This window comes from Rhinolophus sinicus, chromosome X (genome assembly GCF_036562045.2).
Source record: "Rhinolophus sinicus isolate RSC01 chromosome X, ASM3656204v1, whole genome shotgun sequence".
Lineage (NCBI taxonomy): Eukaryota > Metazoa > Chordata > Mammalia > Chiroptera > Rhinolophidae > Rhinolophus > Rhinolophus sinicus.
The window spans coordinates 2,226,875-2,254,006 of record NC_133768.1 but is presented as its reverse complement, the minus strand read 5'-3'; the positions used below and the strand labels follow the sequence as shown (position 1 = coordinate 2,254,006).

The window sequence follows — 27,132 nt, the reverse complement described above, 5'->3', positions numbered from 1 at the left end:
GCCGTAAATCATGCTCCATCATGACAACACTTCTGGTATACAGCAATTTCTGTCACATAAAAACATTAGGATCCGCCTTATTCACTGCATCTGGTACCATACAACTCTGGCTCTTCCCCAAAGTCAAAATCATTCAGGACATCCAGGCAGCCACGACAGTGCAACTAAAGACATTCAGGAAAGAGGACTTCCAGAACTTCCTGAGAAAATGGCAAGAATGATGCAGTAAGTGTGTTCAAAGCAACGGGGGGGGGGGATATTTTGAGGGGCATTAATGGTGATGTGTCTTTTATTGTAATAATTTTTTTTTTAATTTAAACATTCTCCGTGTTGTTGGATCACACCTCAGATATTCTTTGGCACTTATTTTATAATACCACTGGAAAGTTTTTTGTACCACTACCTCTTCCCGCAATGTACTCTTTGAAGGAAGTCACTACTCACAGCTCACACTTAAGAGACGTACCTCTTTAATGAAAGGGTGTGTAAGTAATTTGCAGTTGTTCTCTGGAAAAATAATTTCACTGGTTATAGAATTCTAGGTTGGCAGATTCTCTTCTGTTAACACCTAGAGGGAACACTTAGTCCACTCACTTCGTACTTGCATGGTTCTGCTATACTTTCCTACTCATTTCTTTTTATCATTAGAATAATGATAATCAATATTCTAATCCTTTGTCTTTCCACTTTTAAACCATTTAATATATATATATATATATATATATATATATATTAAATATATATGTGGTACACATATATATAGTACATATATATAGATATATATATGTACTAGATATAGTGACCATTTTTAGGATACGTGTTAATGCTTTCATTTTTCTTTCAGTTTGTCAGCTGTCTTTTGTCACATATGTGGCTTTTGAAAATTTTCAATGCACTTTTAGGGTTTTTTAAGCATAAAATTAGTTTCTTCTTATTACTCTAGATTTTTGAGTCATAGTCTTTTACTATAGGAAAATTCACATTTTTACTAATATTTCGATGGTTTCATTGTTACAAATACATTTCATAAATTTTGAGTAATAAGTAAGTCTTGTTTGTGATATGACATATAGAACTAATTTTATCTTTTGGAAATAGCTATAAATTTCCATGTTTGTAATTCAATTTCCAGGCTTTCTGTTCTATTATACTTGTCTCTTTGTCTACTCAGGAACGTACCAACTATATTAACCACAAGCTTTACAGTATAACTTCATAGATGCAATTAAATATCAAGCAGGGCTGCTGTTTTCCTTTGTCCCTGCTTTGTTTCTTTGTTGTTATTGTTTAGAGGGAAGAATAACACGCTTCCAACATGTTCCTTTTTCCATTTGAACCATAGTGTCAACTTACTGATCTCCACTAAAAAACTTCCTGTTATTTTACAAGGATTATGTTACATTTATAAAGTAACCTACAATGAACTGACATCATAATATTGAGTTATCCTAGCCAAGAACAAGGATGCATTCCATTCTGTTCAAGCCTACCTTTTGTTACCTTTCAGGAGTGCTTTCATTTTGTTCTTCTATAAGTCTCACATATTTATTCTAAGGTTTTCACCTACGTATTTAGTATTCTTTATATTAGATCTAAGTGTTATCAGTGGGTTTTTTTTATCATTATGCCCTCTGAGTATTATTATGTATAAGACGTCTACTATTTAAAAAAAACAGAAAGTCCATTTCCAAATGCCAATGTGCCTCTCAAACTGATTTCCCTATGTAATTCAACTGGTACAATCTTAAGTAGTGGTGAGAAGGGGCCATCCCCATCCGTTCCTTATTGCTGCTAACAGTCAAAATATTTTAATGGAATGTTTCCCATTTAAAAAAAGACACAGGCTTTTCACAATTGGTAACCACAAGATTGCTATGGGGATACGAAAGACAGCAGAATATAATCAATAATGTTGTAAAGATATTGTAGGGTATCCTATGGGCACTTGTCTTATTAGGGAGACCACTTCATGGACGGTGGTGTGGGAGCCTGACCACTGCGCTGTACACCTGAAGCTAACGCTGAATAATAATGAATGTCAACTATAATTTTATATATATATATATGGTCACAGGATGTGGCTTACAGCATAGGGAATAGAGTCAGTGGAACTGTAACAGCCATAAACGATGTCAGAGGAGCAGCAGATTGGGGGAGGAGGGTTATCACTTTGTGAGGGGTGTAAATGTCTTTTACATTGTTTTGTACACCTGAAACTACTAAAAAAAAAAGTGAGATCTCTTTTTAAAAAGTGAGATTAAGACAGATGGTGGAGGTTTGAGGTGAGATAGAAGGCATGAAATAGAAGAAAATAAATGGGGCGATGTGATGAGATAGACCGAGACTTTTCCTGTGCTCTATACCACTTGGGGGTGGGGGTGGGGGAGTATGAGAGGGCAGGGAGCTGTCAGAGCTTCTCCCACAGAGCAGCTGATCTTGTCCAGGGGTCCCAAGAACCCACTGGCTGAAGCGGGCACCTGTCAACACACAGGTGTGGCACAAACAGAGACCCCCAGCAGCCCCCAGTCAGGAAAAAAGTTGAACAGTCAGACCAGCGTTGAAATCGAGTCTAAATTTCTAACTATTATATTGTTCTGTATACCTGCAATGAAGAAAAAAAATGTCATTGATTGAGGAAAAATGAAAAAAAGACACAGGCTTTAGGCTCTGTAGTGTGTGTGTGTGTACATAACTACATTTATTATTTTCTTTTCTTTAGTGTTATTTATTTATGGGTTTTACATTTTATTCAAAGTTTTCTCCCAGCATCTGTGAAGATAATCACATGGTATTTTTCTTTTGATCTATTAATGCATTGCATGACAGCTGTGGGACCCATATAGCATTAAGATGATCTGCATGTCTGAGATATATTTTATTGGTCACAGTTCATTGTTTTCTTAATATGGTGCTGGATTTTCTGTGCTAGTTTTTTATTTAGTAAGTAAACATAGATATTCATCTGTAGTCCTTGAATAACCTTTGGCAGATTGGGGTCAATGTAACATTTGCTTGAAAAAGACTGTTGACAGTTTTCTTTCATTTTCAATCTCTTAATATAATTATACACAGTCAATAATATTCTAATAACTACATACAGGTAGGCACTAATCAGGGGGATCACTTCGTTAAGTTATACATATGTCTAGCCATTATGCTGTACACCTCGAATTAATATAAAATAATATTGACTGTCAAATAAATAAATAAACAGAATAAAAAAGACAGCCATCCAAATAATAATAATTACACAGCATTGGGAACTATGTGGTCCTTGAAAGTTTTTAGAAATCCCCAGTGAGACCACCTAGACCAGACATATTATTTGATTTCATAAAGAAATATTTTCTAGTTTCATTAAGGCTACTATTTAAAAATTATTTATTTCATTAATGGCTACGCACAAAAGGACTGAAGTAAAATAGGATTAAAGAGATCTACTTATTTGTGATAAAGGCCATCTAATTTAAAACCAAAAGCAATAATATTACTTGGTGATATCTGCTGGTTATCTCATTAAAGCGATGAAAAAGAAATGGATGTCAATCCTTACAAATAGTTAATGAAAACAACTGTATCTTTATTTGGAGATTCTAGTGTGCATATATTTAAGAATCTAAAGTTTACAAGCTCCTAAAAACTCAATGATTTTTGTCTACAAGACCCAAAACCAGATAAAAATGCAAGGACAGGTCCAGATGAGAAACCCAGTAATAGGAAATAAATTTAAGCAAATGGGGTGGGTGGTGTGAGGCGGGGGTGATAGAGTGGTAGGAGGCAACACTGTCTCTAACTATACTATACTGGCTTCCTTTTGTTCTTTCAAATGTCAAAGCTCTAGCTTTATCAAAGTACTATTTTGTTGCTAACTCCTCTGAATGGAACTGTTAACACCCATCTGCCCACACACATTTAGACACAAGCCATCCTCCTAACCTACTTTTGTACCACTAGCTCCCTATTTTCAGAGCACAGCTCTGATAGTTCATGCTCAAAGAACCCACACTTCCTTACCTTAATTTTTAATTTTGGGAACTTTCAAACACATACAAAAGTACAGAAAACATTATAACAAATTTCTTCATACTCATCACCTTCTTACAATTATCAAATCATTTCAGCTCCCCACACTAGATTATTTTGAAGCAAATCCTGAATACCACTCTTGTTATAGTCACAAAAAAATTAGCATATATCTAAAAAGATAGATACCTATGTTTTCTAAAACCTAAATAGGTTGCCCTTAAAAGAACAATAATAATTACTTTAACTTCCACTGTGAGTCAAAATTCACACCATTTTCTCCCAGCTGCCTTTTTATGGCCGATTTGCACAGGACCCAAAACGAGGTCCAGACATTCAATTTGGTTATGTCTCTTAAATGTCTTTTTTAATCTACGAGATACCTCTGCATCTCCCCACCCCCTACCCCCAATCTTTAAAATGTACTGAATAAGCTGAGTTCTTTATCCTGTACTATACCCATTCCAAGGTTTGGTTTTTAATAGCCTAACCCACTAAGAAGAAAATGTTAGAGTTGATTTCAGGTTCCCTTTTTTTTCTCCCCCCAAGAAATAACTGGAAATGGTGGTGTGTCTTTCAACTAGCATGTAAAAAGGCCCTTGTATGATACATACAGTCACAATGATTATCATTACTCAGAGCTATAATTTCATAGGGTTGCAAACTGATTCTTCAGTCCAATATGCACTATTAATTGGAATATTTCTTGGGACACCCAGTAACACTGTCCTTGGCTCAGGACCACAGAGGCTGAATCAGAAGAAATAAATATGCTACATACCCCTGGAATCTCAAAACCACCCAAGTGTCTAGTTAGAACAAACAAGCTCTCAATACCACCTTCATAAACTTATGACTCTGATGGCTGTATCAAATTTATATAGTCTTAGGGAACACTATGTGTGGCTATGGAAGATGAGAAGTCACGCATGATACACAGAAGTTACTAAAACAACAAAGATAAGAACCATATGATTTCACTGATATGTGGTATAGAAACCAAAAACAACAAAAGAACAAGACAAACAAATGAGAAACAAAAACTCATAGACACAGACAACAGTTTAGTGGTTACCAGAGGGTAAGGGGGGAGGGGGTGGTAGATGAGGGTAAAGGGGATCAAATATATGGTGATGGAAGGAGGACTGACTCTGGGTGGTGAGCACACAATGTGATGTATAGATGGTGTATTACAGAATTGTACGCCTGAAATCTATCTAACTCTACTAACAATTGTTACCCCAATAAACTTTAATTGAAAATAATAATAATATCAAAAATAAAAGAATTAAAAACATTTACATAGATAGGGAATTAGTACTATCCATGCATAATGCACATCCTTATTTTTCCCTCACAAATTTGGGCAAAATATGGTAATGTTCAACTACTCATATTATGGGTAAATTCTTCATGATTTTTTTCAGTCTTCTACAAACTTCCTGATTTTCTACCACAGTCTGTATACTTGCATGTTACTGTAGTTTTTAATTCAACAACCAAGCAAAATCTGCGGTACCCCAAATATTCTAAAATTAAACTGAAATAGTTTCAAAACCTACCTTGAAGTAACAATAATAATATCAACGGATGACTACACTGTGTGTTACAAATAAGATGTTTTAGAGATATTTCAATATTAGAGAAAAACATAAGCAGCTATCTAAAACAATACCTTACTACAAACACTCATCAATTTTTTGAAAAGAAAATCAGATAATAATATCAAGATGGTAAAAATCTTCTTTAGTATAGTCAGTTCACAGCGTGCAGATGACTCAAGGTTAGAGGCATATCGTATTAAGTGATAGTTCCTCCTATACAGCAAGCAGAGTGTTTAGGAAATTTAGTAAACCAGTGAGTTAAAGGTAGCTACAAAAACTATATTCATACTGAATACAAATTTAAATTCCTTCATTGCTCTTGTATAATTTTATCACTAAGCAAAATTTCAAACACATTTAATGAGTATTAAAATATTAAGTATATTTAGCAGTATATACCCAGAACTCAATTAAATTGACCAACATTTGCTTTTTATAACTTCACTTGAAGTATGAATAGGATTTTGTTGTTAGTTCTTGTTTTAAAGTAAAGATAAGTTAAAACACTTACCTGGATTTCATACAAGTGGGCAATATGAAATTGAACTAAAAGAATCATGGAAAAGAATTAATTACGATACAGCCGAATTTAAAGTAATAAACAAAACTGAAAATAATAAAACATAAGAAAATACCAAAACAAAAGTAACAAATTCAATGTAGGACTGCAACTTTTGTTTTTAATAAAACAGTACGAAAATCTACTAAAGATCATGAACATGCTAAGAAAAAACACTGTGACATTATTAAAGAAAGATTTAAAGTGCTTGTTTTTGTAATTCCAAATGACATTCATGTACATGAAAAACCAACAATGAGTATTCAAAGTTCAAGTCAGCAATATTTAGTATAATCTTTTAAGTGTATATAGCTTGATATGATATTCAATACTGTCACCTTAAAAATATAGTTATTATTTAATAAAGACATAATTTTTAAATTATAGTTTTTCCTTTATAGTAAGTTTTATATAAATAAAATTTCTGAAGAAGTCATACATCAGGACAATTGTAGTAAAACCAGGCAGGGGAATGACTTTTTTTTTTTTTGTTCTTCAGAATTAGGTGATTTTTATTTAAAGACGAAACACATCAAATCACCTAAAAACAAGATTGTGAAATAAGTATATCTGACAACTCAAATAAAGGCAGAATATTTTTGAAGCTCTTTTTAGAAGCTCTTCCTGATGTCCAATTCACAATCACCAGACCACATGAATGATTCAACAAAGATCATTAAGCTCAATAAAACATAATGAAAATAATTCTAATCACTAAATTCTAGCTATTTGAATTTTATTGTTCTTATCTGTCAATGATAAATCTCCTTTCTGTTTTGTGTTAAAGTCGAACTCGAAAAAGCTTTTCACTATTACGTTTCCCAGCTTTCTAGCAACTTCTCCACATCCAGATTGGAGAACATTGTACTAGGTATCCATAAATTCCGTTCCATGAAAGGAGAAAAATTAGCCCAGAATGTTGTCATTTAGTCTAAAATCAAACAACTTTTTGGTACAAAGTTTTTGCTCTACATACGTCCTTACATCACAAGTTATCTAATCACCTATGAAGTAGAATCAAAATACCTTCTTCACAGAGGAGGAAAATACTGTCACAGGATGACAAAACAAATGAAAGAAAAAAACCACATAAATATAACAAAAAACTCCCCATATACAAATGACCTCTTCATTTGTAAGTTAAGAGATTTTCTTCATCATTGCTGACCTTTTCCCACATGATTCCTTACCTTTTAGGACTAGTGAAAAGAAATTTTATCTCACTGCATTATTGAAGGGAAACTGGATTATTGGTAAAAAGTGAGTGAATGAATGAATGAATGAATGAATGAATGAATGAATGAATGAAAAGTCACCAAAAATCTATGTCCTATCTTCCCATCTTCATACCCAAGTAATAAAGATAACAAGGAAGAAAAAAAATCAGCCTACTGGCACCCTAATACCATAGAACTTACTCCAGATTTAGTCTCAGGTGTCATTCTATGGCCTCACAATGTCATCTTTCATAAGGTAAAAATCTATTTCACTCTCAAATATATTTTGAAGGAGCACAAATACACAACTAGCAAAATGCTCACCATGAAAATCTTCAAGTATACATACTGAATTTTGACAGTGTTGCAAATAAAGTTTTGAAATATCAACTTTATTAAGAAACATTATTTTTGAAATATTAGAATAAATATTATCCCAAAAGACAACATATAATGTAGGTTTCATATCACATAAAGTCTTTCTTTCAAAAATGTTAACTGTACACATCCGTCTTGCTAGCTCCAACAATAATATGTACTTAAAGAAACTACATGTTTGTTACTTATTCATAAATAAAAATACATTTTCCAGTTAGTTTCTTTTTAATTTTACTTTGAATACTTCTCCCCAATTTCAGAAGCACACGTAAGTTTCAGAGAACAGTCACAGACTATGGAATATGCACATCCTCAAACACATTTAAAGAAAAAAGGTAACTTTAACATTTATAAAAACAGACACCATAAGATAATTATAACTACCCATGATACTTAACACAAAGCAGTCGACCATTATGTGTTAGTGTTCTGTGAGAAACCAGACATTTCTATAGTTATCAAGTAACTATGTTAATTATCTTTTGAAAAACAAACAAAAATCCTACCCAAATCAAGTGTCCTAAAAGTCTCTGAGTCAGTCACATGCCTCTTGTTCTTGTTCTCAATGACCAACAGAAGGTATTCGTGGTCATGATATGAATTGTCTTATGGGTAGCCAATTCCTCAAAAAGAGAAAAGAAACTATTGTGCTCAGAAATACTTACTTTCAACACTGGACAAAGTACAGGGGTTGCAGTCAATCAAAGCTAACTGAAAATGCTGTAAGAGAAAAGTAAAAATATTAATGCACTAAACGTAGAGTTACATAAAATCAATTTTTCTATTTTAGGCTTTTAAGGTCTAACATATAATAATGAAATCATGTTATGCAATCAAAACTAAGTGGGCAACCAAAAACAAAAATCTATTGTTGAAAGTGAACTCTTAACAGTTTATTTCCCTTAGATAGTTAACTACCGCGGATGTAGGGGAAACCTAACAGTATCTACTTACCATGTGTCTATTTTCACTAGATGAAAATACTTTAAGTATTTCAGTACTCAAGTTAACAAAAAACTATGTAAGTACTTAAATGAGACATGTCCAATTCCTTACACACTGGTCTGCCCTTATCCATAGATGTGTTTTCTGCAATTTCAGTTAGCCAAGTCCAACTGATTTGAAAAACATTAAATGGGAAATTCCATAAATATGCAATTCATAAATTTTAAATTTCGTGCAGTTCTGAGGGGTGTGATGAACATGGTGCCATCATGCTCTGTCTTATCTGGCACATGCTTCATCCCTTTGTCCAGTGTCTCCTCTCTTGATAGGCTCCTTGCCTATTAGTCACTTAGTAGACATCTGTCTATTTAATAGATCAACTGTCGTGGTTATTGCTATGCTTGTCTTCAAGTCACCCTTATTTTAATTAACAATGGCCCCAGAGTGGCAGGAGTAGTGATGAGGGCAATTCAGATATGCCATAGAAAGGTGATAAAGTTCCTACTTTAAGTGAAAAGGTAAATGTTCTTGACTAAAGAAAAAAAAAAATGTATGCTGAGGTTGTTATACACGATACAAGCAAGGATATACAGTAAGGATGAATTTTCTGTCTGGGAAACTATGCAGGAAGAAAAGGAAATTTGTGCCAGTTTTGCTACTGCATCTCAAACTGCAAAAGTTATGGCCACACTGCATGATATGTGCTTAGTGAAGATGGAAAAGGCATTGCATTTGTTGGTGAAAGATATAAACAGAGAACACATTCTGACTGAAGGCAACGTGTTAAGCCAGAAAGTACTGAGCCTATACAAAGAATTCAGTAAGGGATTCCAATGAAATGAGTGACATCAATCATTTACTGCAAGGGATGGTTACACAGATCCAGCAGGACTGAAATCAAAAGTAAAGAAATTACTACACAGGTTGCATCTGTCAATGAAGAAACTATTGCCCTACTTCCAGCAAAGCTGGAGACGTTCATTAAGGAAAAACATTTTCATCTAAAGCAAGTCTTCAATTGTGATGAAACTAAACTCTTCAGGGAGATGTTCAATAGAATCTATGTTCGTAACATTGCAGAGGAGGCACCAGGGTATAAAATATGGAAGGGCAGAATAACTCTGGTACTTTGTGGTAACTGTGGCATAGGATAAAGCCAGGCCTAGAGTACAGCATGAAGAATACATGCACATTGAAAAACAAAACCGAAAATTATCTTTCATGTTCTAGCAACATAATTCTCAGAAAGTGTGGGTGACAGCCATCTTTTGTTTATGTGAAGGTTCCACCAATGTTCATCTCAGAAGCGAAAAAATGCTTGAAAGAGGAAGGGTTGGAATTTAAAGTCCTATTAATAATAGACAATGCCCTGGCCATCCTGAATCTGGGTGATATGAAAATGTTGAGCTTGCATATTTTCCTCAAAAATTCAGCCCCTTAACCAGGGTTACCTTGTCTGTCAAGGTCACACACACCTGCCTGTTATTTGACTGCATTCAATCATCAATTGATGCTGGACATAATGTACTGCTTAAAATCATTCACTACTGCTGACCACATAACATTTGTCAAAGCTGCAATGGATGAGTTAAAACAAGAAATTCAGTGAAATGTGTTTCAATTCATTACACTGTAGTCTTCCCCTTATCCTCAGATGGACTGCAAATGCCTGCTGGAAAAACTTAGTAAGTGAAGTTATGAATGATTTTAGAGGCTTCCCAGGGATCACTGAAGAAGTTAGGAAAATCATTCATGTAGCAAGATAAGCTGGTGGAGGCTATTCTGACATGCTTGATGAAGAAGTGGAAGAAAATATTGAAGTCCATCATCAAATGTTAACAAATGAGGAAGTAGAAGAACTTGGTGAGTCACCTACAGAGAAAGAGGAAGATAAAGAAGACACTGAAGCAGAACCAGCAACATGGACATTACCGTAATTTCCCAGTGTTTTGAACTACCCAGACATAAAAGTACGAAATTATGGAATATGCTTCTCATATGGAATGCAGCAATGAAATCACCCTTATAATCCCTGAAGTATTACAATCTACTGTGTTTCCCCAAAAATAAGACCTAGCTGGACAATCAACTCAGATACCGCTTTTGGAGCAAAAATTAATATAAGACCTGGTCTTACTTTACTATCAGACCAGGTTTTAAGAACATAATATAATCTATAATATAATATAGTATAATATAAAATAAATATAATACCGGGTCTTATATTAATTTTTGCTCCAAAAGATGCATTAGAGCTGATTGTCCAGCTACGTCTTATTTTTGGGGAAACACGATGTGAAGCAACACTCTGATGAGTTAAAGACATAACAAGTTGCAATTACAATGGTCTCCCAAAAGGTTTCAGGAAGAAGAAAGAAAGAAACAAGGAAGGGAGGGAGGAAAGGAGTAAAAAAAAAAGAGGGAGGTAGGGATGGAAGGAAGGAAAAGAAAACAGAAACCTATTACTAAATATCCCCAACCATCAACATCATCTGCTCCTGACATTCAATCATTAACACAGTCAGGACTCCATGATCTAGGATCACACAAAGCACGTGATAGTAGCCTAAAACAACCTCACAATGCCTACATCATTCACTTCACTTCACTATGTAGGCAATATATATCTCACATCATCACAAGAAGAGAAAGTACAGTACACGTTAAGATAGTTTGAGAGATAAGAGAGACCATGGTCATATAAGTTTCATTACAGTATACTGTTTTAATTGTTATATTTTATTAGTTATTGTCATCAATCCTGCTGTGCCTAATTTACAAATTAAACTGTATTGTAGTTATGTGTATCTGAAAAAAAAAAAAACTATACACAAGTACATATGACACCCTGCATGACACATGGAGCAGCGAGCAGCGTTTGGTGTCGGCCAAAACTCTCCGGATATGGCGGATATGGTAAATCTCAACTGGTAAAGTAGATTTAAACTACATATGAACTATTCATTTCCAGAGTAACATTTCTACTTCGGTTTTTCTTCTTTTCTTCTCCTTCTTCAGATAATTTCCCCAGGTACATTTTGTTGAATGCATTCCTGTGTAATATTAAGATTTTACTTTATTACCTTTTAATCTGAACGATACTGATAATACAGACCGTCCCGGACTTGAATGATGGTTCAACATGGGATTTTTTTCAACTTTATGATTGTGTGAAAGCAATACTCATTGAGTAGATATCACACTTTGATTTTTCAATTTTTATCTTTTCTGGACTAGTGATAGGTGGTACGATAGTCTCTTGTGATGCCGGGCAGTGGCAGTGAGCCACAGCTCGAATGAGCCTCGTGATCATGAGGGTAAACAACCAGTACTCTACAGTGTGCTGTGTTGCCACTGTTTTTTGGAATACTGTATTTTGTATTTGTGCTTCCCATCATGTCTACAAAACATCCATCCACCTGTGAGTCTTGCTTCTGGTGAGAAAAAGAATAAGGTGATTATTCTGGAGATGTAACTCAAGATAATTGCCCGTCTGTAGTAAGTGTTCTGAGCACATTTTCAGGTAGGGTAGACTAAGCTAAGCTGTTTGGTAGGTTAGGTGTACCAGGTCTGACCATTATGTTTGCAAACTTGTTGCAATGATGTTGCTAACCTTTTTTGGTGTCAGAGGGATTATGCATTATGAGTTCGTAGGAAGTGGACAAACAGTTAACCAAGTTTACCATTTGAAAGAGCTGAAAAGGCTGTGTGAAAAAGTTAAGACGAACTTCTCACCAAAAATTCATGGCAATTATATCCCGACAATGCACCAGCTCTCTCATAGCTGTCTGTGAGGTAGTTTATAGCCAGGAAAGAAATAACTGTTTTGGAACACTGTGGGGACAGAGTCCCAGAAAGCAGTTTCCAGGCTCTCGGTCTCATGTGGAGGCGGGAACTGGCTCAGGTGGTGGTTGGCCGTAGGCTGTAGCCGGTTGGTCAATTGGCTGCTGATGTAACTGCTGTGCTGTGTTGGTTGGTTGGCTGGTTGGCAGGCAGAAAAAGCAGATGGTGGATTGCGTATCATGTGGATCCTGCTTCCTGTGTCTCGCCTTTCTGCCGGCGAGAATATAGTGGTATAAGTCCCCTATCTATGACTTCATGGGTATTCCTTTTTGGCCTCACCATAGCCTGCATACTTAGTGGGGAGCGAGAGCTGACACCCCACATGAGTCCCTGCATGACACATGGTGCAGTGAGCAGGGTTTGGTGTCAACCGAAACTCTCCGTAAAGTAATGGAGCAGTTTATATGTATGAAAGCTCAGTTTCAGAAGGCCCATGAGGAGCTGCACCAGGAACAGGAGGCATGGTCTGCCTGGGAGACTCGAGCTTCCAGATGACACACCACCCTCTTGGCCATAGAAGGCATGGCCTTCCTTTGGGTAATCTGCTGCTGCCTTAGGCTCCGAGGGTTGCGGACATCTTGCACTGAGGCCTCCACCCAATCGGATGCCTGGCATGGCGAGCAGGATTCCGGCCAGGTAGAAATGGCGTCTGACTCTGGGCAGGAGGACATGTGGCCCCCACACAGTGTGTGGTACCCGGTAGCCACTGTTCTCAGATGTTGGACCCCCGAGCAGGGGTGGGAGGACATGGATGGCTCTCTGACCTATGTGGTGAGGGCCCTGCAGGCTCTGACTGAGTGGCTGCTGGAGGAGGTGAAGATACTGTTGACCGTGTGGGCTGGATGTTACTCACTGCCTTGCATGGTAACATGGAGGACACACTTAATGAAATAGCTCAGGTTCCGAATTAGTAGCCCCGATGGATGTGCCAAAAGCTCGGGACCATCGGATGGAGGAGGTTCTCACCACGGTGCATCATAACTCGGAGGAAGCCGTTGCTGGAATAACCCAGGTGCAGGACCAGGAGACCCAGTGGGATGTGCTGGAAGCACAGATCCACCTGATAGAGGAGGAGCCACACAGTGGAGACTGGAAGACAGAGGCGGATGACACGAGTAGGGACAATGTAGCTCCCAACCTCCACGCCCGGCCAATCTTGAAACAAAAGGTAAAACGTGAGCAACTCTTGGGCCCCGGGGGCATGCTCTCGGTAACCCAGCTGTGACTGAGTTCACAACCTATACCCCTTACACTTGCACTGACTTGCAGGAGCCGGGGAGGCAGTACAGACAGCGCCCTGGAAAGCCGATCTCAGCTTGGCTGCTACATTTATGGGATGAGGGGACAGACAGCATTCTCTGCTCCCCAGGAGAAATGGAAAAGCTAGCCTCCATGACAGTGCATCTGTCCTTGCGATAAAGGTTACAGAATTGCCATAGGTTGGCCCAAGACCAGGGCAACCACACTCTAATGGAGTGGCTCACTGCTGCGGTACGCATGGGGGAGAGGCTGGCAAGCTGCCAGACACTGTGAGTAAATGGCAATCATATACTGAACTTACTCAAATCATCCATGAAATGGGTATGAGACATGCTATCTTCAATCCTAATATGTGGGGGACAGATGACAAACATTTTACAACCAGCATGAGAGATCTGGTTTTGGATGCTGCCCCTGCAAGTGCTTTTGGATCCCTGGTTGCCATTCTGATGCCCTATGTGGGGAGGCGGATCCATGAAGTTACCATTGCCATGGCCACCCTAGGGGATGTTGAAAGCTGGTGGCAAAGGAAGTTAAGACAGGAGGTCCGAGAAGTTCAGACCTAGAATCCCAAACCAAAAGTAAAGGGGCGAGGTCGCGGGCCTGAGAGAGTAAAATGCGCACAGATGTTGCGTGATCTCATGGCAGCAGGGGTCGATCGGGGAAAAAATAGACTGCCAACCCAATGCACTCCTGCTGGAACTTTGGATACAGTTGCGTCCAGAACAGCAATTCCGGAGAAGCATAAAGGAGAAGTCTGGGAAAGTGCAACCCGTGTCCCTCCAGGACTTCATGCTGCCGCTTGAGGCCGACTCCTTTCAGCTTGATTAGGGGTGGGGCCAAGATACCCAGTCAGAGAGGACGAGCAGGGACCGGAGGCCCCACATGGAACTGTCCATACACTGGTCCCCTTCTAATGTGCAGAGGGTTTTGGCCCTAGTTGACACTGGTGCAGACTGTATTCTTGATTATGGGAACCCAGAACTATTCCCCAGACCAGCAACCTACATTGATAGCTATGGGGGAAAGACGGTGACGGAAAAGCTGTTTACCTACCACTGGATATAGGAAGGCTTCTCACCCATACGTACAAAGTGTATGTCTCCCCCGTTCTGGAATGTATTCTAGGGGTGGATGTGCTATGTGGCCTCAGTTTACACACGTCGGTTGAGGAGTTCCATCTCCGGATCCAGGTGGTGAAAGCGGTGACACGCGGGCATGCTCACCACCCTCCCCAAGTGTTGCCACAGCCCTGGCATGTGGTTACAGTGCGACAGTACCGCCTGCCAGGAGGGCAGGAGGAGATTGGTCGTACAATTTTGGAATTGGAGAAGGCACATATTGTGAGGCCAATGCACAGTCCCTGTAACTCCCCAGTTTGGCCTCTCAAGAATCCAGATGGGACCTGGCTTGACTGTGGACTCTATGGAGTCAAATAAAGTGATGCCACCTTTGCACATGGCAGTGCCTTCAATTCACAATTTGATGGATTGTCTGACTGTCCGCCTGGGAACGTATTACTATGTAGTGGACTTAACCAATGCTTTTTCTCCATTGACATTGCACCCGAGTGTCAAGAGCAGTTTGCTTTTACTTGGGACGGGCGGCAGTGGACTTTTCAAGTCCTTCCGCAAGGATACTTGCACAGCCCCACTATCTGCCACAGGCTCGTAGCTCAGGATTTGTCACAGTGGGATCACCCATCTTCTGTGGCCTTGTTTCACTATGTTGATGATATTTTACTAATATCTGATTCTCTTTCAGATTTAGAGCAAGTAGCTGCCTCTCTTTTCCGCCACCTGAAGTCATGTGGCTGGGCGGTGAATGAGGAAAAGGTCCAAACCCTGGCTTATCCGTCAAGTTTTTGGGTGTTGTGTGGTCGGGTAAGACAAAGGTCATTCCTGAGGTGATTATTGACAAAATACAAGCCTTTCCGCGGCCGACCAAGGTCTCCCAACTGCAGACGTATTTGGGTCTGCTAGGATATTGGCGGGCGTTTGTACCTCATTTAGCACAAATGGCAAGTCCCTTGCATAACATGATAAAAAAGGGGGCCTCATGGGATTGGACTGAGGCTATAGAGCAAGCCTTCGTTGCCACGAAACGGGCAGTGCAGCAGGCACAGGCTCTGTAAGTAGTAGATCCTGGCCGCCCATTTGAACTTGATGTTCACGTAACACAAGAGGGGTATGGTTGGCGCCTCTGGCAACGGCAGGAGCGTCTCCGGTTGCCAGTGGGATTTTGGTGCCAATTATGGAAAGGAGTGGAGGTCTGCTACTCTCTAATAGAGAAACAGCTGACTGCTGTGTATGCAGCTTTAGTGGCCACAGAAGCCATCACAGGAACGGCACGCGTGTTGGTTCGAACAACCTATCCCGTGCAAGGGTGGGTCCATAGTGAACCCAGGGACCCAAAACAGGGGTGGCACAGACCACCACCCTCGCCAAGTGGGGTGCTTACTTGGAGCAACATACCACCCTTAGTTCAAGCCCTTTGAGCACAGAGCTACAACAGGTCCTGGGGCCTGTGGAGCTTGTAGCCCAGGCTGAGCCAAGCGCTCTGCCTAGGAGGACTTGGAGCCCTCGCAATACAGAGAAGGACAGCTCCCAGTACCTGAGGATGCCTGGTTTACCGATGGTTCTAGCTGAGGAGCTGCAGCCATTTGGACGGCTATTGGTGTGCAGCCCAAAAGAGACACCATTTGGTTTGATACTGGAATGGGCCAGAGTAGCCAGTGGGCTGAGCTACAGGCTGTGTGGATGGTAATCAGCCATGAGCCTAGGCCCCTAGTTATTTGCACTGACAGCTGGGCGGTGTTCCGGGGCCTAACGTTGTGGCTCCCTACGTGGAAACATCAAAACTGGTTGGTAGGACACCGTCCACTGTGGGGTCAAGCCATGTGGCAGGACCTCTGGGACCTAGGGCAGAGAAAGGAGATGACCCTAATGCATGTCACAGGTCACTCCCCCTTAGTGTCCCCAGGTAATGATGAAGCAGATGCCCTAGCACTGGACCGATGGTTAGAACGGGCTCTGCCACTGATGTGGCCCATTGGCTGCATAGGAAATTGCAGCACGCTGGAAGCCGAACCATGTGGCAGGTGAGCAGACGCTGGGGTCTGCCTTTGAAATGGCAGGAGATAGCAGATGCCTGCTATGACTGTGCCGTCTGTGCCCAGGACAGCCCCCAAAGGTGGAGGCTCCCCTGGGAGACACAACAGATTACGCGAGGAAGGGTACCCCTCACTCGCTGGCAAGTGGATTCCATTGGACCCCTGCCTAAGGCCCGCAATGTTATGTATGCGTTCACAGCAGTGGACACTGCTACAGGGTTGATGTTTGCTTGGCCCTGGTCCGGCTGCGGATCAGCGGCATACAGTGGTCGCTCTTACACGGCTGTGCGCCCTCTATGGGCGCCCCCAAGTCATTGAAAGTGACAGGGGTACCCATTTTACGGGGCAAGAAGTGCAGCGCTGGGCTGCCAGGATGGACGTGCAATGGTTGTTTCACACCCCGTACAATCCACAAGCAGCTGGCATGATCGAATGCTACAACGGCCTTTCGAAGCAAGACCTCCGGGGGTCAAAACACGCTCCCACAATGCATGACTGGGCCTTGCTTGTGTCTATGGAACATCTTGAGAATCCTGAATGAGAGGGCCTGCACCACTAGAAGCTCTGCTACATCAGACGACCGCTCCCATTCAGTTAAAGGTTATCACAAGTGAGACTCTGTTAAAGCCAGGCTACGGCAAAAATGGGAACATTTTGTTGTCAACACCCACATGCTTGAAAGCAGGCGAACGGCAGCAATGGACCCTGGTTGGTCAAAAGCCCCCACTGTCGGTGGTTGGGCCTGATAGCCCCATGGGGGCTGGTTTGACTCAAGATTTACAAGTGACACAAGGGGTAGTGGCTGAGTGGACACGGCAAGTGACTGTAGTATACGGAGGTCCCGATGCCAGGACCATTTTGCGGGGAATCTATGTGCTCTTGCTATGGCCTAGTATGGGGTCCCCTGTTCTGTTACATGTTGAAACTGCGCAAGGGACCCCAAGCTCTGCCATAAAGATCTGGTACCACAAACCGGGAAAGATGCCAGTGGCAGCGACCCTCCTTTCCCAGGACAAAAAGCTAGCACGTATCCTCCTAGATGGATAGGATTTGCCATTGTTGGTTCCTAAGGCTGCTATTTCTTTCCGCCCATAGGTGCCTATAGGCTAATATGGCACAGGGCCCCTCGCGTAGATTGTGAGGTGAGACCCTGTAGGGTTGAGTGTGGGGACAGAGCCAGGAGTGCACGTTCCAGGCTCTCAGCCTCACGTGGAAAGGTGCTGGCTCAGGTCGTAAACGATCATCAACTATGATTGGAAGGTCGTCGGCTGTGACTGGTTGGCCACTGGCTGTGGCTGGTTGGCCAACTGCCTGCTGATATAGCTGCCATGACTGCATTGGTTGGTTGGTTGGCAGGCAGAAAAGCAGACGGCAGGTTGTGGATGGTGTGGCTCCTACTTTGTGTGTCTTGTCCGGCCGCCAGCGAGAATACAGTGGTTTTACTCCCCTATCTATGGTTCCGTGGGTGTTCCTTTTTGGCCTCACCATATCCTGCGTTCTTAAGTGGGGAGTGGGAGCTGACACCCCACGTGACATGCTGCGTAACACTTGTCGTCGTAAATGTAAATTATGGATTTCCAGTCAAGATGGCCGAATAGGTAAATGCTGTACTCACCTCCTCTCAGGACCCCATCAATAACAACTAAACCACAGAGCAGCCATTACTGACAATCATCTGAAGTCTTGCTGAACTGACGCCCACCAACAAAAGACATACAGAAGAAGCCACTTCTTCTGGTAAGAGGGGCAGAGATGTGGAAAGGGCTGGTCCCACACCCACGTGTGATCATTAAAAATCAGGGGGGTATCTTGGCTGCATAGGTCGCCCCGAGGAGTGGCGTATTCCAGCCCCTCCCCAGGCCCAGGGTTCCAGTGCCGGGGAGAAACTCCCCATAACTTCTGGCCATGAAAATCAGTGGAGATTGTGGCTGAGTGGACCACAAAGGCTACTGCAGCCCCAGGCCTTGCTCTTAAAGGGCCCGCGCATGGACCTACTGACGGAATCACTGGCTCTGAGCTCCAGTGCCAAGGCAGCAGCTGGAGAGGTGACAGGGACCTACTGGGAAGAACTGAATTGTCTGGCTGCAGGGTGAGGTTGGAGGGGTAACTTTCTGCAGGATGGAGGAGCTGGCGGAAACCATTATTTCTTTGCTGAGCCTTCCCCCTGCCGCGTGCAGATGTAGACAGCCGCCATATCCGAGTCTCTATCAAACTGGCTAACACAATTTATTCACCCAGCCCTGGTGATTCTGAGACCATGGCCCACCCAACTTTCAGGCATAGCCGCATCGCTTCTAGTGGGTTTTCTGTATAAAAGTCTTGGTTCATGCCGTAGACTTACCTAAAAATCAACCCAAACAAGCAGCATCTGATTTGGCATGTCACGTACCTCTTGCTGAGCAGCCCTAAGCCTGGCACTAGCGGCAACGGACCTTAGTTTGTGATTTAGACTCTTGAGGCTCTCTGAAGCACAGTGTGGATGGTGGCCATCTGGGCAGGGCACTGATTGCAGCTGAACTTGGCCTGCAGCAGGTCCCCTCCTAGGAGACCCCAGGGCTGGCACCCCCTCTGGCAAGCTTCAGACTGGGCTGGAGCATGACCAGCTACCTCCAAGAATGACACAACCAAAGGGCACAGTGGGAAGGCACCAGAGCCCTGCTAAAACCAACCCTGCTCTGTAGGGTCAGCCCCTGCACAACAGCTACTCCACTGTAGTCGCAGCCAGTCCTCACAACCAATCAGCAGAGGGTCAATCCCTTTACTGATGTGCAAACAGCAATTAAGTCTCAACTACAAGAGGAGGGCACACACAACCCACACAAGGGACACACCTGGTGCTCCCAGCTCTGGTGACCAGGGAGACTGTGCAACTGGGAAGCACAGCAGCCCTACATAGAGAGAAACACAGAGAGGCACCCAAAATAGGGAGACAAATAAATATTTCTCCCAAATAAAAGAACAGAACAAAGCTCCAGAAAAAGAACTGAACAAAATGGAGATAAGCAATCTACCAGACAGAGTTCCAAACACTGGTTATAAGGATGATAGTGACCTCAGGGAGAATGTCAATAGAGAGAGGAAACATAAAAATGGTGATACAAAACATAAAAAAAGAACAAATCAGAAATAAAGCATACAATAACTGAAATGAAGAAAAAAAGAGAGAGACTAAACGGTAGATGAGATGAAGCAGAGACTGAATTGGCGATTTACAAGATAAGGTGGCAGAAAATACCCCATCAGAACGGCAAAAAGGAAAAATAAAATCCAAAAAATGAGAGGACTTGTGGGGCCTCTGGGACAACCTCAAGCACACCAACATTTGCATCATAGGGGTATCTGAAGGAGAAGAGAAAAAACAGGGAATTGAGAACCTATTTGAAGAAATAACGACAGAAAACTTCGCTAACCCAGTGAAGAAAATAGAAGTACAAGCCCAGGAAGCACAGAGAGTCTCAAACAAGATGAACCCAAAGAGACCCACACCAAGACACATCATAATTAAAATGCCAAAGTTTAAAGACAAAGAGAGAATCTGAGAAGCAGCTAGAGAAAAGCAGTTAGTTACCTGTAAGGGAGCTTCCATAAGACTGTCCACTGATTTCTCAACAGAAACTCTGCCGGCCACCAGGCATTAGCAGGAAATATTCAAAGCGATGAAAATCAAGGGCCTACAACCAAGAATATTCTACCCAGCAAGGCTATCATTTAGAATCGAAGGACAGAGAAAGAGCTTCCCAGACAACAAAATGGTAAAGGAGTTCATCACCTCCAAACCACCAGTGTTACAAGGAGTCTTAAAGGTACTTCTTTAAGACAAATATGTATGTATATGTATAAGTACATATGTGTATATATGCAAATATATACACAGACACCTATTTGTATATGTCCATATGTGTATATATGCAAATATGTATACAGACACATATATGTATATTTATCTATGTGAATAAAATGGCAATAACTTCATATCTATCAACAATTACCTTCAATGTAAATGGATTAAATGCTCCAACCAAAAGATAGGGTGGCTGAATGAAAAGAAAACAAGATCCTTATGTATACTGCCTACAAAGGATTACTTCAGATCAAAAGACACACAGACTGAAAATAAAGCAATGGGAAAAAGATATTTCATGAAAATGGGAGGGATGAAAAAGCTGTGGTAGCAATACCACATTTGACAAATTCATTTGACAAAAGAGAATTTTAAAACAAAGGCTGTAAGAAGAGACAAAGAAGGACCCAGTAATCCCACTTCTGGGTATTTACCTGAAGAACCCCAAAATGCTATTTTGAGGGGATGTGTGCATCCACATGTTCACTGCAGCTGTGTTTACAATGGCCAAGATGTGGAGGCAGCCTGGGTGTCCACTTGATGGAAGAATGGATAAAGAGGAGGTGGTACATAGTACATAAAATGGGATATTGCTCGGCCATGAAGGGAATGGGTTCTTGCCATCTGCAGCAGCATGGAGGGACCTGGAGGGTATTGTGCTGAGTGGAGTGTCAGACAGCGAAAGATAGACACAATGTGATTTTGCCTTATATGTGAGATCTAAAGAACAAAATAAACAACAAGCAAAACAAACAAATTCACAGATACAGAGAACATTTTGATGGTTTCCCAACAGGAGTGGGGGTTGGGGATGGATGAAAAAGGGAAAGGGATTAAGAAGCACAAATTGGTTGCTACACAGAAGTCAGGCAGATGTAGGGTACAGTGTAAGTAATATGTCAGTCATATTGTAATAACTATGAATGTTAGATGGAAACTGGGTTAAAAATAATTGGGGTGAGACATGGGGAGGGGGTTGTGGGACAGGGTAAAAAAGGTGATGGGATTAAGAAGTACAAATTGGTAGTTACAAAATAGTCACGGGGGTGTAAAGTAAAACAAAGAGAATACAGCCAATAACATGGTAATAACCATGTATAGTGCCAGGTGGATACTAGTCAGGGCGATCACTTCTTAAATTGTATAAATGTCCAATAACTATGCTATACACCTGAAATTAACATAAAATATTGAATGTCAAAAAGAAAATTTCATTAAAAAAACTGCGTATAAAACATGTAGAACCATTCATGAAATATTAAAACACATATTATAACTAATTCTGATGTCAAATAAGTCTACAGAGTGTTCATATATTTATAACTCTCTCTATAGACATACACATGTGCAAAATATGTTAGATATATATCTAATATATAGCCTAATAATAGATATAAAACTAATATTACTAATGAGATACTAACATTGATTAATAAGTAACATAATGCAATACTCTGTATAATTTACATTATATATATTTTACATATAACATATACAACTCATTAATATATCTATCTGTCTATGGGCAGAGTTACTACTAAAAGCATGGGTAACATTACAAAATGAAAACACTGATTATTAGCAAAATCACCTCGTAACATCGGACACCTATTCTTAACACAAACATCAGTTAGATAAACTATTTAACAGAAGACACATGGCACTTGAATTTCTTAAGCTAAATAGAAACATAAGTCCCATTCAACCATTCTACAAACCATTCACAGAAATACTGTACATTCAATTTTCAGAGCCTCCTTTAATTTGTCAACAGCTAATCAACTATGATACCATTAAATAAACAAAGGAAAAATTATTATAAAATGAACTACGAAAATGTCATTCCTATCTACAATCCATACTGATATTTAATGTTAAAAATACCAAGTTGTACATAATAGAAACCAAATATCATCTTCCATGGGAAAGGAAACCCTCAACAAGTTTTAACAACTGTGTTTCTATGTAGAATCAATATGGAGTCATTGACTATATAACTATGTTTCTTCAACCAGCCTCCATTAACAAAACTAATGTTTGCTAGCTGATATTGTAACTGAACAATGGTTACAAACAGCATTACTGGTGGGAACACTGTAGGTGGTATACACAGGCCCATTATGCCCGTACATGATATATAGGCCAACCTTTTCAACAAAGGGTGCTGAAAATACCAAATATCCACATGAAAAATAATGAAACGGGAACTTTATTTACACTGTATCCAAAAATTAACTCAAAACCGATTTGGAATATAAACAGAAGAACTCAAACTAGAAAACTTAGAAGACATAGGGGAAAAGAGATCATTGGATTTCACTGATATGTGGTATATAAACCAAAACAACAAAAGAACAAGACAAACAAATGAGAAACAGAAACTCACAGACACAGACAATAGTTTAGTGGTTGCCAGAGGGTAAGGGGGGTGGGGGGTGGTAGATGAAGGTAAGGGGGATCAAATATATGGTGATGGAAGGAGAACTGACTCTGGGTGGTGAACACACAATGGGATTTATAGATGATGTAATACAGAATTGTACATCTGAAATCTATGTAACTTTACTAACAACTGTCACCCCAATAAATTAAAAAAAAAAAAAAAAAAAGAATTATGCTAACTACTCTGCCTGTGCTCTGTAGGCCGTAGGCAGAACAACAAAGCCTGGATGACAGCACATCTGTTTACAACATGGTTTACTGAATATTGTAAGCCCACCTTTGAGACCTACTGCTCAGAGGAAGACTCCTTCAAAACATTACTGCTCATGAGTTGACCATTGACAGTGCACCTGGTCACCCAGGAGCTCTCTCTGATGGAGAGGCTCAATGCGATTAATGTCATTTTCATGCCTGATAACACAATATCCATGCTGTAGCCCATGGGCCAAGGAGCAATTTCAGCATTCAAGCTTATTATTTAAGAAGCACGTATCGTAACATGATATCTGCTATATGACGCCTGACAAATTAAGTTTGCGAACTCATCCTAGAAAAAGTGCTACATACCCCATTGCTGGATATCACTACGGTCACCTTGGAAGTACTCCCCTTGGGAAACTATGCACCAATGTCAGTACCTAGTCCACCCTTCAAAGTAATTTTGGAAATCTTTTTCTGGAATGGCTATCAGAGCTGTCATGGTATTACCCTTGATATCCTGAATGTCATCACAATATCTTCCTTTCAATATTTTCTTTACCTTAGGGTGAGGAAAGAATTCATTGGGAGCCAGAGTAGCGAGGGTTAGTAGGGAGGGTGTTTGTCATGCAAGGACTCATGTGTGGTCCAGCACCTGCCCCCACACAAGAATGCAGGATTTGGTGAGGCCAAAAAAGAATACCCATGGAACCATAGATAGGGGACTCATACCACTATATTCTTTCTGGCAGCTGGGTGAGATACACAAAGTAAGATCCACACGATCCGCTATCCGCTGTCCGCTTTTCTGCCTGCCAACCAGCCAACTAACCAACACAGTCACAGCTGTTACATTAGCAGCCAATTTGCCAACTGGCTACAGCCAACGGCCAACCACCACCGAGGCATCACCTCCCCACACCAGGCAGAGTCTGGAAACTGCTCTCTGGGGCTCTGTCCCCACAGTCCACCCCTCCAGTGTCTCGCCTCACAATCTACGCGACAAGTGTCTTCCACAAGGGACGCTATGTCAGGAACCCAGCTCACAAGAAAAACTTTCAGTCCAGTTCATGTAATGACACAAGGGGTGTCCCTCGATACCCACCTACTTTGTGGGCACAGCCAGGGCTCCCATGGCACCGCTACGGTTCTGAGGGTACCACCCCTCTTTCTGAGCACAGACAGATTTCCTGGGCACTGTCAGGTTTCCCATAGTCAGACGATCCATCAAATCATGGATTGAAGGCCCTACAGTGTGCAAAGATGGTGTCACCTTATTTAATTCCCTATAGTCCACAGTCATTCGCCAGGTCCCATCTGGCTTCTTGACAGGCCATAACGGGGAGTTAAAGGGATTGTGCGTTGGCCTCACAATATGAACCTTCTCCAATTCCAAAATTGTACGACCAATCTCCTCCTGTCCTCCTGGCAGGCAGTACTGTCACACTGTAACCACGCGTCAGGGCTGTGGCAACACTTGGGGAGGGTGGTGAGCATGCCCGTATGTCACCGCTTTCACCACCCGGATCCGATGTCTACCGATGTCTGTAAGCTGAGGCCATGTAGCACGTCCACCCCTAGAATATACTCCGGAATGGGGTTGACATACATCTTGTAGGTCGGGGGGAAAAGGGTAGGTGGGGTGGAGACTTCCTATACCCAGTGGTAAGGAAACAGCTTTTACAGTCACAGTCTTTTCCCCATAACCATCGATGCAGATTGCTGGTCTGGGGAACCGTTCTGGGTCCCCATAAACAGGACTGCAGTCTGCACCAGTGTCAACTAGGGCCAAAACCCTCTGCACATTAGATGGGGACCAGTGTATGGACAGTTCCACATGGGTCCCTGCTCATCCCCTCTGACCGGGTACCTTGGCCCCACCCCTAATCGAGCTGAAAGGAGTCAGCCTCAAGCGGCTGCATGAAGTCCTGGAGGGACACGGGTCGCACTTTCCCAGACTTCTCCTTTCGGCTTCTCTGGAATTGCTGTTCCGGAAGCAACTGTTTCCAAAGTTCCAGCAGGAGTGCACTGGGAGTCAGTCTATTTTCTCCCGATCGACCCCTGCTGCCATGAGATCACGCCACATCTGTGAGTGTGTTACTCTCTGAGGCCCTTTACTTTTGGTTTGGGATTCTAGGTCTTAACTTCTTGGACCTCCTGTCTTAACTTCCTTTGCCGCCGGCTTTCAACATCCCCTAGGGTGGCCATGGCAATTGTAACTTCATGTATCCGCGGACTCACAGGGCGTAAGAATAGCAACCAAGGATCCAAAAGAACTTGCAGGGGTAGTATCCAAAACCAGATCTCTCATGCTGGTTGTAAAATGTTTGTCATCTAGCCCCCACATATTAGGGTTGAAGATAGCATGTCTCATACCCATTTCATGGATGATTTGAGTAAGTTCAGTATACGATTGCCATTTACTCACAGTGTCTGGCAGCTCGCTAGCCTCTGACGTATTGTGAGTACCGCAGCACTGAGCCACTCCATTAGTGTGGTTGCCCTGGTCTTTGGTCAACCTATGGCAGTTCTGTAACCTTTTCGCAGGGACAGATGCCCTGTCATAGAGGATAGCTTACCCATCTCACCTGGAGAGCAGGTAATGCTGTTTGCCCCCTCATCCCATAAACGTAGTAGCCAAGCCGAGAATGGCTCTCCAGGGCACTGTCGGCACTGCCTCCCCAGCTCCTGCAACTCAGTGGGAGAGTATGGGGTCCCAAGTTTCCAGCGCCTCCCTCTGCAGCTGCTGGTCTGGTACCTGAGCTTTTTCATTAAGCCTGTCCTCCACATTAGGATACAAGGTGGTGAGGAACCACTAGCCCACACGATGGGCTGTATCTTTCACCTGCTCTGTCAATCGCTCAGTCAGAGCCTGCAGGGCCCTCTCCACCCTGGCCAGAGAGCCATCCATGTCCTCCCACCCCTCCTCGGGGTTCCAATTTCTGAGAACAGGGGCTACAGGGTACGACACACTGTGTGGGGGGGGGGCCACGTGTCCTCCTGCCCAGAGCAAGACGCCATTTCTACCTGGCTGGAATCCTGCGCGCCATGTCAGGCATCAGATTGGGTGGAGTCCTCAGTGCAATGTGTCTGTAACCCTTGAAGCTTAAGGCAGCAACAGATTACCCAAAGGAAGGCCATGCCTTCTATGGCCAAGAGGGTGGTGTGTCATCTGGAAGCTCGAGTCTCCCAGGCAGACCATGCCTCCTGTTCCTGGTGCAGCTCCTCATGGGCCTTCTGAAACTGAGCTTTCATACATATAAACTGCTCCATTACTTTACGGAGAGTTTCGGTTGACACCAAACCCTGCTCACTGCACCATGTGTCATGCAGGGACTCATGTGGGGTGTCAGCTCTCGCTCCCCACTAAGTATGCAGGCTATGGTGAGGCCAAAAAGGAATACCCATGAAGTCATAGATAGGGGACTTATACCACTATATTCTCGCCGGCAGAAAGGCGAGACACAGGAAGCAGGATCCACATGATACGCAATCCACCATCTGCTTTTTCTGCCTGCCAACCAGCCAACCAACCAACACAGCACAGCAGTTACATCAGCAGCCAATTGACCAACCGGCTACAGCCTACGGCCAACCACCACCTGAGCCAGTTCCCGCCTCCACATGAGACCGAGAGCCTGGAAACTGCTTTCTGGGACTCTGTCCCCACAGTGTTCCAAAACAGTTATTTCTTTCCTGGCTATAAACTA

The 27,132-nt window shown here is 42.0% G+C and overlaps 1 protein-coding gene across 5 annotated transcripts in view; it reads right to left on the bottom strand.

Moving 5' to 3' along the window:
* LOC141569638 (lysine-specific demethylase 6A-like) overlaps positions 1-27,132 on the bottom strand; it is a 162,337-nt gene that overhangs the window by 41,181 nt on the left and 94,024 nt on the right. For all 5 annotated transcript variants that reach the window (XM_074323718.1, XM_074323720.1, XM_074323721.1 and 2 more), the window contains 2 exons: positions 8,447-8,501; positions 6,139-6,173 (listed from right to left, as the gene is read on the bottom strand). In XM_074323718.1, the coding sequence (XP_074179819.1) occupies positions 6,139-6,173; positions 8,447-8,501 (90 nt within the window). The remainder of the gene's footprint in view (positions 1-6,138; positions 6,174-8,446; positions 8,502-27,132) is intronic.